General features: G+C 44.1%; 1 protein-coding gene across 4 annotated transcripts in view; it reads right to left on the bottom strand.

The window, feature by feature from the left end:
* Positions 1-5,894: 5,894 nt before the first annotated feature.
* arap1 (ArfGAP with RhoGAP domain, ankyrin repeat and PH domain 1) overlaps positions 5,895-13,461 on the bottom strand; it is a gene marked incomplete at its 5' end in the record, with an annotated part of 28,260 nt that continues 20,693 nt past the window's right edge. For 3 of the 4 annotated variants that reach the window (XM_083695451.1, XM_083695450.1, XM_083695453.1), the window contains 14 exons: positions 5,895-6,886; positions 6,972-7,009; positions 7,708-7,866; positions 8,211-8,274; positions 9,547-9,606; positions 10,082-10,164; positions 10,342-10,487; positions 10,609-10,722; positions 11,448-11,565; positions 11,680-11,754; positions 11,894-11,977; positions 12,658-12,805; positions 12,981-13,086; positions 13,222-13,434. In XM_083695451.1, the coding sequence (XP_083551577.1) occupies positions 6,989-7,009; positions 7,708-7,866; positions 8,211-8,274; positions 9,547-9,606; positions 10,082-10,164; positions 10,342-10,487; positions 10,609-10,722; positions 11,448-11,565; positions 11,680-11,754; positions 11,894-11,977; positions 12,658-12,805; positions 12,981-13,086; positions 13,222-13,434 (1,391 nt within the window). In that variant the 3' untranslated portion in view covers positions 5,895-6,886; positions 6,972-6,988. The remainder of the gene's footprint in view (positions 6,887-6,971; positions 7,010-7,707; positions 7,867-8,210; positions 8,275-9,546; positions 9,607-10,081; positions 10,165-10,341; positions 10,488-10,608; positions 10,723-11,447; positions 11,566-11,679; positions 11,755-11,893; positions 11,978-12,657; positions 12,806-12,980; positions 13,087-13,221; positions 13,435-13,461) is intronic. The other variant, XM_083695452.1, reaches the window with a different exon arrangement.

Below are 13,461 nucleotides of genomic sequence, written 5' to 3'. Positions count from 1 at the left end.
CTAGTAGTCTGTTGGTGCCCTGTAAAATATGCAGTGTGATATTGTGCCATAGTTTACACGCTGGCAGGGCTGTATTTGTTGTTGTTGTTGTTTAGTTGTTGTAGTGTCATTTATTCTGATGAAGGCCAGTGTAACTCTGTCCATCCTTGCCACCACGGTCCAAGGATGTGGTCAATACTTTTCTTCCTTTTTTCTTTTAAACAGATGTTAACATCTGTTGTGGAAGAGCGGTCTCAACCCATGGAGCCTAGGCAGTGTGTTTGTGCATATGTGTGTATGTGTGTGTGTGTGTGTGTGTGTGTGTGTGTGTGTGTGTGTGTGTGTGTGTGTGCTACTGTATAGTTAAGTGATGTGGGGAGTTTCTCTCAGTACTGCTGTAACCACTCTGTACTCTCTTTCTCTCTTACCCTTCAGCTCTCTCTGTTTTTCTCTCTCTTTCACCCCTGTCCCTTTCTTTCTCTTTCCCAGTCTCCTGTCTCCCCCTCCCTTCTCTCTCTGACAGTGTATTTGTGGTGTGCTCTCTCTCACACAAATAAACACACACATACACACACACACACACACACACACACACACACACACACACACACACACACACACACACACACACACACACACATATGTGGGCATGCATGATCTTAAGTGGTGTTGACATCACAGGGTCTCTGAGTCTCTGAAACAGAGCTTACAGAACATCTAGTTATTGTAATGTAAATGTACATTAAGTTTAGGCTTAACATTATAATCTAGATGTGTTGTGAGGTTTTGCAATATATAAGGATTTCTGAACGCTACAATGTCGTATATGGGAATTCTTTATGGTCTGTATATTGTCAAATCCTTTCTCTGCACTGTACGTTAGTACTATATGCCATTGAGTGTGTCATTCCCTACAGTGCTTATCCATCACTAATACACTTCCAAAAGAGGGGTTACACACACACACACACACACACACACACACACACACACACACACACACACACACACTCGCTCACACTGGGACATTAAGAGCACAGAATGATGGATGTAGAAATTGCTCATATTTCTTCACAGCTTAACACAAGCTACACAGACAGACAGACTGTCACACACACACACACACACACACACACACACACACACACACACACACACGATGATGCCGGGAGAGAGGGCTGGTGAGATAGCAAAAGTGAGAAAAGCGGATTAAAAAGTCAACTTTACAGAGACAATTTTGAGAACTGACTCATGGGACCAGAAGCTGTGAGTTTATCTGTGTGTGTGTATGTGTGTGTGTGTGTGTGTGTGTGTGTGTGTGTGTGTGTGTGTGTGTGTGTGTGTGTGTGTGTGTGACAACAACCCTATGTATCTTCAAACCCTACTGTATCTGTATATACAGATTGTTTTTAGTTTGTATGAAACACTTTAGCTGTGTGCAGGATTGAGCTTATCTCATGAGCAACAAAACAGTTTACATAATTCTTACAGTCACAGTTACACACACACACACATCATTAGAAAGCACCCTGTGGCTACATCTACTCTCTCTCTCTCTCTCTCTCTCTCTCTCTTTCTCTCTCTCTCTCTCTCACACTGATTTATTATCATCCCTGGTGTAGGCATCTATATGCATTAGTTGGGTACCTCTGGCTGAATTTAAGGGGCTCTAGGGGTGCCGAAGATGGCTGACCCTGTGCCCAGAGCTCTGTTCTCACTAGGGTTGTGCACGTGTGTTGTCCTGGTGTGTTGTCTTGGGGGTGTGTGCAGAAATACCACATTCCAAACAGTGATTGATTAATTGATGATTGATTGGCTGAGTGGTTGCATACAAGTAGTAACTGCATGGGACATGGCACTGGTGGATGCCAATATTCAACAAAAAAAACATCCAAGACATAGCCTCTGGAGACTTACTTTTACACTCTTCGCTTTGACTACAGTAGGCCTACTTTTTGCTGGGTGGCAGCTTACCCTGTGGCACATTTACTTCTATTGTCTATTCTTCATATTCCACACTCATTAACACCATTGCATATCTGCTTTACTTTGTTTAATCTTGTCCCTGAAAGACTATAGATTGGCTATCCATACCTCCCAACTGTCTGTGACAGACCACCTGAGATCCTTGGCAGGAAACTTGTAGTCCTTTCTTAGGAGTATAGATTAAGTTGCACAAATTAGTTTTATCAAATGACTCGTTTTTATTTCATAGCACATTTTTTAATCTATCGTGAGTACGCCGAGTACCATTATATTTGTAAATGGGTCTTAATTAAAGGTTTCTCAATACTACTCCTGGTTGTTGACACAAAAGGTTTCAATATTGATGACATCTAGATTAAGACATATACAGTACCCTGTGTTCTTCTTTTGGCTCTACACTCCAAAAGTTTAGTTTTTAAATCAAGTTCATCAAATGTCCAAATTAAGTACTCATCTTTAGTAATTGGTCGACTCTGAAAAACTGCCTAATTGCTATGGCAGTATGTTTTGGGTCATTGTATTACTATATGATGACGCGCCCTCCAATGAATTTGGAGACATTTGCTTGTACTTGAGCAGACAAAATGTTTCTGTACACTTCAGAATACATTCTGCTGTTGCCGTCAGCAGTGACATCATCAATTAAGACAAGTTAGCCAACTCTAGTGGCAACTCTAGTAGTATACATGCCCTAACATTAACAACTCTAGTAGTATACATGCCCTAACATTAACAACCCCTCCACCATGTTTCACAGATGAGGTGGTATGCTGTACATATTGGGCAGATCCTTTTTACTCCTAACTTTCCTCTTGTAATCACTCATGGTACATGGTAATATTCATCTTATCTGTCCACAAAACCTTTTTCCAGATGATGCAGACTTTTTAGGTACTTTTTAGCAAACTGTAACCTGACCATCCTTTTTGATGATAACTAGTGGTTTGCACCTTGCAGTGAAGCCTCTGTAGTTCAACTGGTGATGTATTCTGTGGATGGTAGCTTCTGACATATTCACGCCTACCTCCTGGAGAGTGTTCCTGATCAGTGGGTTTTGGTTTTTTTCTTAATTATGGTGAGCATTCTTCGGTCATCCACTCTAGAAGTCTGCCTTGGCCTACCAGCCGGTTTGCAATTTCTGAGGTCACAAGTGCTTTTTTTTATTTTTAATGATGTTCCAAACTGTTGATTTTGGCAAACCTAAAGTTTTGCCTATGTTTAAATAAATGTTTCATTGACGTCTCTTTGGTCCTCATGTTGACAGACACCAATAGCAGAATCCAAAGGCAAATGCAAAGCCTAGAATCATACTAGACATTGACAGCTCTCCTCTTATGCCTGCACAAATGACGTAACACACATACTTACAGTACCAGAAACACCTGTCAAGCCAATTGCCCCATTACTTTTGGGTACCCATAAAAAGTGTTTCTGAATGGTGAAACCAATATGCAGACAAATACCATCAAATAAAAGCTGAGAATCTGTACTTTAACCTTTTGTTTGATTTCTTTAACCTTTTGTTTGATTGACTTTTGGAGTGTAGAGCCAATAGAAGAAAAAAATATTCACTGTCCCATTATTTACACAGGGCACTATATATTATATATATTATGTATCACACATTGACTTTTCTAAGAATAACTGCAGCACAAAATGGTATCCTATACAATAACGCAACTGGGTTTTGCACCCTGCTACACACAGTACATATGGGGTCCCATATCCTTTGCTATAGTGGTGTCCTATACAACTTAACAAGGTTTTGCATCCTGCTACACACAATACATACGGGGCTTTTCGATAGCTGGTTAACATTGGGTATTTGAGGAGACGGTCACGTATGTTGGCAAGTCAGACGTCACAAGTTTGAGACTTGGTTGGAGCAACTGGAATTGCAGGGCTACTGTTTGCAACAACTTGATCTGTTTCACTGGCATGCCTCCACCATACTTCAGTAATGAAGGATATTATCAAGCCTACACCCCACCTTTTTAAATGTGGCCAGTCCTACCTATCAGTTTGAGTGTCTGGCCTCATCCTCAAGTTGAAAAGAGATGTACTGTATGTTGCCAGTTAAGTTTGATAGTGTTACCGAGAAGTGTTTATGCTAGAAAACCTTTGCACAGTGCGTCACTACAGTACTATACATCCAGGAGGTAGAGTACAAAGTATGTGAATGTTTTGTCTTCAATGTTTTGAGAGATGAGTTTGAAAGGTGTGTAATAGATGTAGATAGAAGAGAAGAACATTGGCATGAAAGACCACCACTGCTCTGACTACCACATACTACCTATAGTACAGTGTACACCACAACCTCTGCCCAATACCATTTATCATAATGTGTGTGTGTCTGTGTGTGTGTGTGTGTGTGTGTGTGTGTGTGTGTGTGTGTGTGTGTGTGTGTGTGTGTGTGTGTGTCACACACACGTCGCTCAGAGCAGTTAGAGGCAGACTAGCCTTCAGCACCTTTAGCGTGACTAATCTCTCATTAGTACTTGTCACCTCCTCCTCCTCCCCTCCTATCCCTCTTCCCGTCCTCTTCTATCTCCTCCTTCCCTAGATTATTGGCGTCTTCTCAGAGTGGTAATCTGTGTATCAAAGTCCCAAAAACGTTTTTTGGTGATTTTCAAACCGAACAGACAGACAGAGGGGAGAGAGAGGTGTACAATATAAATTGTGATTATGAGAGAGAAATAGCCACCTCTCTTACCTCTGAATGTGAAAATCAGTTGTACCCCTCCCTACGTGTTGACTGTAATGGACAGTTACGCAAGCAGAAAATTGATTCTGAAGACTAAGAGAGATGTGGAAAAGGGTTACCATGGGAACAGTTAAGAACGGCCATTTCTGACAAATTGGTGTTTCTGTAATTGGTGATAAAGGGGGGAGTGGAGTGGAGGGCAATTTACAGCAATTTGAGTTGAACAGTAACCCAGTCAGACACAACTGTGTGTGTGTGTGTGTGTGTGTGTGTGTGTGTGTGTGTGTGTGTGTGTGTGTGTGTATTCAGTCCCAGTTGTAGAAGCACTTGTGGGAGAGGTGTTACTGTAGAAGGGAACTAAGAAATGCTCCATTCTACACCTGAGCACCTCACTCCTCCTCTCCTCCTATCATCCACTCCTCCTTCCTCTCATTGTCTCCAACCTACCCACCACTCTATATATTTATGATCTCTCTCTATATCGCCATCTCACAGAAGCTCTGCTCTAACTCTATTTTTGGTTCCCAAAACCTGCATCCTCAAATACAGGTCTCCTGAGTGTGTGGGTGTGTGTGTGTGTGTGTCACCCCTAGTGGATCTTTCCTGTATCTGTCCGGAGGTGGAGGGTGACCCTGTTGTGTCGGCTCTGCTCAGTACAAGCTCAGAACTGGTGGAACACCGTGACACACACACACACACACACACACACACACACACACACACACACACACACACACACACACACACACACACACTGCTGTAACATCCCCAGGCTCTCCCTGGGATCACTGGCCTTCACACACATGCTCACAGGCAAGCATGCACAAGCACATACACAAATGACCTGACATTTTTCCTGGTAGCGCATCTGCAGGCGTCCATTTTATGTCTGAGGAGTAACATTGCCATGAAAACTACAGGCTTAGTGAAAGTGTGTGTGTGTGTGTGTGTGTGTGTGTGTGTGTGTGTAAGTCTGATCTCTCAGCTCATCTCCTGCAGGGTGCTTGTGTGTGTGAGTGAAAAGAATGTGTGCTAAATGAGTGTGTTACCTACAGTATAGGAAAATGTAATGCTGTATTAACCTTCTTAAAATATCTACTAATGAAAAGAAAAAGTGACGTTCTTGTTCTTCTTAATCACCGTCAGTCCTTCAGGATACTCTGTATCTCTGTTTCAAGGGATGCTGTTGTACACTGGATAATGCTGATAATACAGACACTATAGCTCTGACTGGAATGTGTTTATTAGTTATAGAAACAGAGACATTCAGTAGAGAAACATACAGAGAATCAACAGTAGAGAGGCAGTAATTATACCATATACAGACAATTCAGTTATTTTCTCCGCTCCTGCTGAGTTCTGGCAGGTGGACAAACATGCATGCACACATGCGCGCACACACATAAATCAGATACAAGGAGAGGAGGTATGTGTCTACAGGTTAGGCCTAGAGCTGAGCGTGATGGTGTCTCTACATTAAGAGAGCAGATACACAAAGGCGCCTCTGCTGGAAGAATAAATAATTACACTTAAAAATAGGGAGGCAGGGAGGACGGAGGAGAATGGAGAGACTGAGTTAGAGTGTGATGGCAGGACAGAGAGGATGAGAGAGACAAAAAATTGAGAGATGGAGAGAAGGGAGTGAGATGGGGAGAATGGAGGGAGTAACTGTGGGCCAGATTGTCAGTGAAATTCCTCTTTTGAACTCAAGCCTCTCAGACACTCTCCTCTCGTCTCAGAATCACCATATACACACACAGTCATTCCCATGAAGGACCAGACAGTGCTCCAGACAGTACTGGTATGAGTCAGTGTACCAAGTCTCCCATTTTACAATGGTATGGCTCTTCACCAATCATCCCAGTCTCTCTTTCTATATTAGTCCCAGTAGAACAGGAGCAAACTCTCAGCTCTCCCATGTATCCCAGGACGCACTGATGTGGTGAAGTCATTTCTAGACACATATGACCTGTGGCTGGTGAGGAGGGTTTGAACATGGTCACTGTCCTGACCACACACGGTCCAGCTGCCTGTATATGGGTCCAGTTCATAGGTGCAGGTGTCTGTGTGTGTGTGTGTGTGTGTGTGTGTGTGTGTGTGTGTGTATGTATGTGTGTGTGTGTGTGTGTGTGTGTGTGTGTGTGTGTTAAATTAAGGTCTAAATGTTGTAGGTGCTGATGGAATGTTCAGAAGGTGGTGGAGCTGGTGGTCTCTCCCCTAAGGAACACACACAGCAGACGGTTAGAGAACCATGCGCACCAGCACGCCCCAGCACACACACACTTTAATTTGTAATCCATACCTTATTTTCAGGCCCCACTATCGGACATCTCTAAAGAGCTGCGAGAGAGAATAAAAAAGAAGAGAGAGAGAGAGACAGGGACAGAAGCCAGAGAGAGGCATTTTCATATTAATTCAAACTGGCTGACTAACTCTGTCATGTGTAATGATGAGTGCTAACAGGAATGTCAAACATGGTCATACTCTGTGGTTTGCATTAATGTGCTTCCATTCAGCACACGCACACGCACACACACACACACAGTCATAAGTCCTACAATTGAGCAGAGAGCATGACCTCAGCAAGCATATATAATCACAGCATGGATTACACAGAACATATACACACATACAGACATGGAAACCCAATAACACACAAACTACTACACCCAATACCACCCCACAGTGAGCACACACTCTCTCACTCATAGACACAAACAAACACACCCACACACTGCAGCACCAAGTTAATGAGGAGAAAGCTGCATAGAAATGTCAGCAGGATCACAGCCCCCAGTTACCTGAGACACACAAAGAGAGAGAGAGATTGGCCAACTTTAGAGCTGGGGGGTAGGGGGGGGTGAGTGAATCAGAGTTCAGAGATCATCTATCCTGACCAGAGGGTCTCTTCCGCCCACCTCCTACACATCTGCATCATGGGAGTGGGGGACGGCAGGGAGGACCACTGGGTCAGCATATAGAGCTCTGACAGGCCGGCAGATCTTACATCAGCCCCAGTGATTGGAGGATCAACTCACTGCAAGCGAATCTTGGCTGAAAGCTGCTACGCTGTTCCGCATTTCATTCTCACTGCCGCGTAATGGAATCATCGACACGTTACCATGACGAGTATCCACTGGCAACACACGGGTCACACGTGTTTTCAACCCATCAGCAGGCCACAAACTACCATCATACTGAGGGGGGAGAGAGAGGGAGAGATAAGACTAAGACAGACAGAGATTAAGAGCGATTATTAACAAACCATAATCTATCTGTGTGTCATAATGAGCATCACAACACATTCCTCTCAAACATCCTAAAGAACAAAAGGAATTCCAACACAGAACCTTGAGGACCACCGTATACGACTTTCCAGTAGCCTAGCATTTATATCAGTGGAGAACCTGACCTCAAAGGCTAACCTTTTGCCTGTTGCCTTTTTTCTTTCTATTGTTTCTATTTGAATTGTTCAGTGTGTTGAGATGTTACATTTGGATTAGACTGAATCAGGGTGATAGTGAAATGGGCGTGGCCTTACCTGGATACTGAGAAATGTAGCAAACCACTCCCTCATCTCAGTCTGAGTGTCACAGCACAGATACCTACAGAGAGAGAGAGAGAGAGAGAGAGAGAGAGAGAGAGACAAGACAAAGATTAACAAAAATAAGCACAACTGTATACTAACAGTGGCTGTCTGGTGGTAGCGCCCTAAGCGTAAACATTGAGTGTGATTCCTAATTTAAACACTAAACAAAGAGGAACAGTGATTAGAGCTGTGTGTGCGCTTAACGCCTCAGAGAGTGCCACTAGATCCCCACTGAGTCATCCATGGATGGATAAAGAGAATGCATTAGAGTGTATAGGAGTTTGTGTGCCAAACACTGTTCAAGTCTACTCCACTTAAAACCACTGTGACACCAACAACAAAAAAGTGGATACATGTATAGCCCTTGGCCATGGAAATATACAGCCTCTCTCTCTCTCTCACTCATACACACACACACGCACACGCACACGCACACGCACACGCACACGCACACACACACACACACACACACACACACACACACACACACACACACACACACACACGTTATGACCGCAGAAAAGACTCTTTATTCTACATCCTTATTTTATCATCACCACTGAAACAGTGCCTCTCTATCATTCCATCTCTGTCTCTCTGTCCATCCCTCCCTCCCTCCTTTCTTCCTTCTCTCTCTCTCTCTCTCTCTCTCAGGTGTGTATGTGTCTTCTGACTGATGTGGTGGTTGTCCATGACTATGAGGGATTTGATCCAGTGACATCACATGGTTCCCAAATTAAGAGTATCTTGGTATATGAATTGATGATGAATTGTTGTTTATAACACATATAGATTACTTAACAAAAAAGCTGAGAGTTAAACTAAGCTTCTTCTATAGGAACAGGTCATGCTTTTCACTTGACAGTAGAAAGAAAATTGTACAATCAACGTTCCTATCAGTCCTCGACTATGGGGACATAATTTATATGCATGTGACCTCTTCTACATTGAAACAGTTAGATTTAGTCTATCTTTCAGCACTTTCTTTTATTACCAATGTTTCACATTCATCACTGGCTTTTATATCAGGCAGTGGGGTGGCTGTTCCTAACCGCTAGAAGGACCCAACACTGGCTCTTGTCTCTCCCCTAACCAGCAAAATGTACACGCATGCACACACACAAGGGCAAGCACCAACCATCAGTGCATGCTTACAGGGGTGTGTGTGTGTTTGATCCTCCAGGGTTGAAGTGACCTTTCATATACAGTAGTACTGTAAAACTGTATCCTCTGTACCTCACACAATGATATAGACATGCACACACACACACACGCAAACGTTACTCACCACTGCTGCCTCTCTGGCTTCTCCTGTTTCTCACTCTCATAAACAACAGTCAAACCCCAACTACAAAAAAATTGTGGGAGAGATGATGAGAGAAAGAAAGATATGAAGAGAAGGAGAGAGAGCAAGAAAGAGGGGGGATTTAATGAACATTGAACATCATTAAATGATTCAGAAGCACCAGTAAATTAACCAGTAGACAATGGAGAGACAGATGGAGCTGGAGTGCAAGGCTAGCCTGCCTTCTAGAGGCCAAACAGACACATTGTCTGGGCTCTACTTTCTCCATTCTCCATTTACCTCTGGAAAAAAATAGCTCAGTTCATCCTGAATTAACTGAATTAAAACAGAACTGAGCCCAGCCCTGTCTGATCCATTCAACCAATCACATTACTGATTACATTTCCATCGGAAATGTGAAAGAGGTAGAGGGAGAAAGAGAGAGGGAGGGAGGGAGGGAGAGTGTGAGAGAGAGAGGGGAGAGAAGGAGGAGGAGGTGGGGGGAAACAGAGGAAGAGAGGGGCACAAGTGATCTCACCAGGTAGATGGGCGGAGTTTCTTCTTGATACCTAGGTAGACCTTCAGATTCTTAACTGGCCACTCCCTCTCTGGACGGTTACTCTGCAAGAGAGACAGAGAGAAAAGAGAAAATGACTCCACATGGAGAGAGTAAGAGTCATTAATACTGACCCTCAGTGTGTGTGTGTGTGTGTGTGTGTGTGTGTGTGTGTGTGTGTGTGTGTGTGTGTGTGTGTGTGTGTGTGTGTGCGCGTGTGTGTGTGAGAATGTGTGTCTTACCCGTACTTCCTTGTACATTCTGAGGGAGGCATTTGTGAGGATGAAGTAGCGATCATGGAAACTTCCGGAGCCAAGGCCCAATCCCAGAATGCTTCTCTCCTCCCGGAACTTCACCATCCCGTGCTTGGACACATCAACCTTACTAGCTAAAGTGAGTACAGGACAAACCAACTCAGATATATACTGTGGGATATTGGTCATAGAGAAGTGGGATATTGTGTGTGTGTACGTGAGTGTGTGTGTGTGTGTGTGTGTGTGTCTATGTACCCAGATAGACAAGCATAGTCTCCATGGCAAGGTGTTTTTTCACCAGCAGATGAGAGTCTGTGCCGAGGGAGTGAAGGATGGGTAACACTCGCTCTTGATGATGCAATGGACGCTCTGAGAGAGAGAGTGAGGGAGAAAGGGAGAGAGGGATAAAAAGGGGGAGAAGGGGAGAGAGAGCAAGAGGGAGAGAGAAAGATATTTGTCTGGCCTTTATTTGCACATTTCAATACAGTGAAATATATCATCAACTAGTGCCTATGACCCCACCCTCTGAATCCCTCTGTTTGACCCCAAATTAACCTGGTGGAAGAGAAGAGGCTTTCTCATAAAGCACTACCAAGCCATAGAGAGTATACAAAGAGGTCCAGAAACTGCATTTCCATTAGAAATCCCTGATCAGGCTTGAAGGCTCTGTCATGGCGACCGCTAGCCAATAGCATCCATGGCAGAATGATATGTTTCAGAGTGGCAGGAACTGCATATGCAGTCCAGCAAAATTTAGCAAAATCGAGGCACTCACTTAAAGCACAATTGTTTTTCATAAAATTATAATCTATCAGTTTGTCATTTTGGGTATGTGTAGTGTACCCATACAAAACGTGGCTTAATGATCTAAACACCTCTTTGATTCTGAGAAACAGCAACAAAATGTAGAAGAATTTGTCACTCTCCTGTTCACATGAATACCACCAAAACCCGGTCTTGTTTGTTATGGACTCTGGTTTTAAAAACTCTATGACCAAGCTGCTGCTGAGAACATCCTTAGCTATAAAAGTCATTTGACCATCTTCCTCCACCCCTTGTCTCTCATCCTCCATCTCTCTCTCCCTTTATCTCACCTGTCTCCTCCTTCTCACTGATCTCCCAGCAGCTCCAGTAGTCCTTCTCTCTGACTGTAATCTTCCGTCTGTCCAGAATCTCACAAGTTAGCTCTGCTGCTGTCATAGAGCCAGGGATCTGGAGGAGGAGGAGGATGTGTGTGAGGTAGTGGGGGGTTAGATGAGGTGGATTTCCAACAGTTATTCATAGAGGTTTGAGGGTTAAGGGTTAAGGTAAGAGGAGAGAGGTCACCTTAACATGCTGCTCTGCTGTCTCCTTCTTCTCCTCCAGATACACCGTACAGATGAAGTCACCTGATCCTGACGTCTGCACACACACACACACACACACACACACACACAAACAGCATTAGGACACAACAGGGTTACATCATGCAATCAGCATCATTCTGCACTAATAACTAAACAAATTGTGATGATGTAGCATGGTGGACTGTGTGACTCACAGGGACTTTGGCGTTGAGATTATCTCGTACTTTGATGATAACCGTGATTTCATCCAGTTGCCTCTTCAGCTGCTGCTCATCCACCTAGACCGCAACACATCCGCACACAACCCTAATGGTAATCACATCAACAAACATTACTTTGAGCCAAACACTAGGGTCAAAGTTGTGTTTCTGACAACTAGCATTCAGATCCTCTCCAAGCTTTCTCATAGAGCTTGAGCTAGTAGCATTCTGGTAAGGGGTCGGGTATATGACTTGGGTACAGAGATGTATATGTGTGTGTGTGTGTGTGTGTGTGTGTGTGTGTGTGTGTGTGTGTGTGTGTGTGTGTGTGTGTGTGTGTAAGAACGCTCCTCGCTCACAAGGATTTATTTATGCACTACATTCCTGCTCTGCGTCCACTGCCCCGCTCCACTCGCGTGCACTCACCGTCACAAGGAAAATGGTGCCGCTCAAGATTTGCTCCTATCCATTTAATATTTTACAACGTAACTGTACCTATTTAATGAGAGACATTATCTCTAGTGACCATTTATCATGAACATGTAGCTAATATGTAACGAGTGAAGGAAAAACCAGACCAAATTGTATTTGAAATCACTGCCCTGAGTGTGTGAGGTGAGTGGTACAGGAACGGAAATGGAGGGCAAGAAAATGCCCAATTCATAGTTTTTCAAAATGTGCTGCATGGTCCAGACAAAATACCCCCGCTCCGCTCAGCTCGTGCTCCACTCCACTCTGGTGTGTATAGAGTGTCTTACTTCAAATATGTGTGTGTAATGCTGTATGAGTTCTTCTATGACGCGGCCGGCAGTGTAATCCTTCCCATCAGTCTGGAAGAGCGTGGGTCCAAACACTATCGCCAGGTTATGAAGATTCATCTGGTTCAGTTCTGCAAACCGCTGCACACTGCCACCAAACACAAACACACACACATAAACACAGTTGCACACATACACAATCTCCCCCTTCTGATTGATTTAATTCATTAGACAATTCAATAATAAACATTTCCATGTATGTGTGTGTGTGTGTGCGTGCGTGCGTGCGTGCGTGCGTGCGTATGTGTATGTGTATGACTCACCAGTACAGGTGATTGACTAGGGCTCGTAATGTGGCCTTGTTGACTCTGGGCAGGTGGCTAAGCAGCAGCTGGTACTGAGAGATCTTCATGCTGTCCTCCTGCAGGGCTAAGAGACACCAAAGAGATATCAGTTAGGGATAGATGTCTTACCAAGTGCTAGCTGTCTGTGAGCTGAACAGTCCCTCTCTTGACTCTCTGAGGAATAGGGTATAGTGTGTAGGGAATAGGTGTTAGGCCTTACCAGGTATGCTGAGCCATTCATTAGCTGCCTGGGAGGTGTACAGTCCCTCTCCTGACTCCCGGAAGAAGCGTTTAAGTGTGTTTGAGACGTCGTCCACTTGATGTTCTCCCTCTCTCAGATGCACGCTCCGTGCATCACGACGAAATGCCTCACACAGAGCCGCCACACGAGAGTTAACACCGCTCTTACGATAGATACCCTCTGACGTCAGACCTAAGACACACACACACACACACACAC

Source organism: Argentina silus, assembly GCF_951799395.1.
Source record: "Argentina silus genome assembly, chromosome: X".
Taxonomy (NCBI): domain Eukaryota; kingdom Metazoa; phylum Chordata; class Actinopteri; order Argentiniformes; family Argentinidae; genus Argentina; species Argentina silus.
The sequence above is the reverse complement of the archived record's forward strand: the minus strand, read 5'-3'. Positions and strand labels throughout refer to the sequence as shown.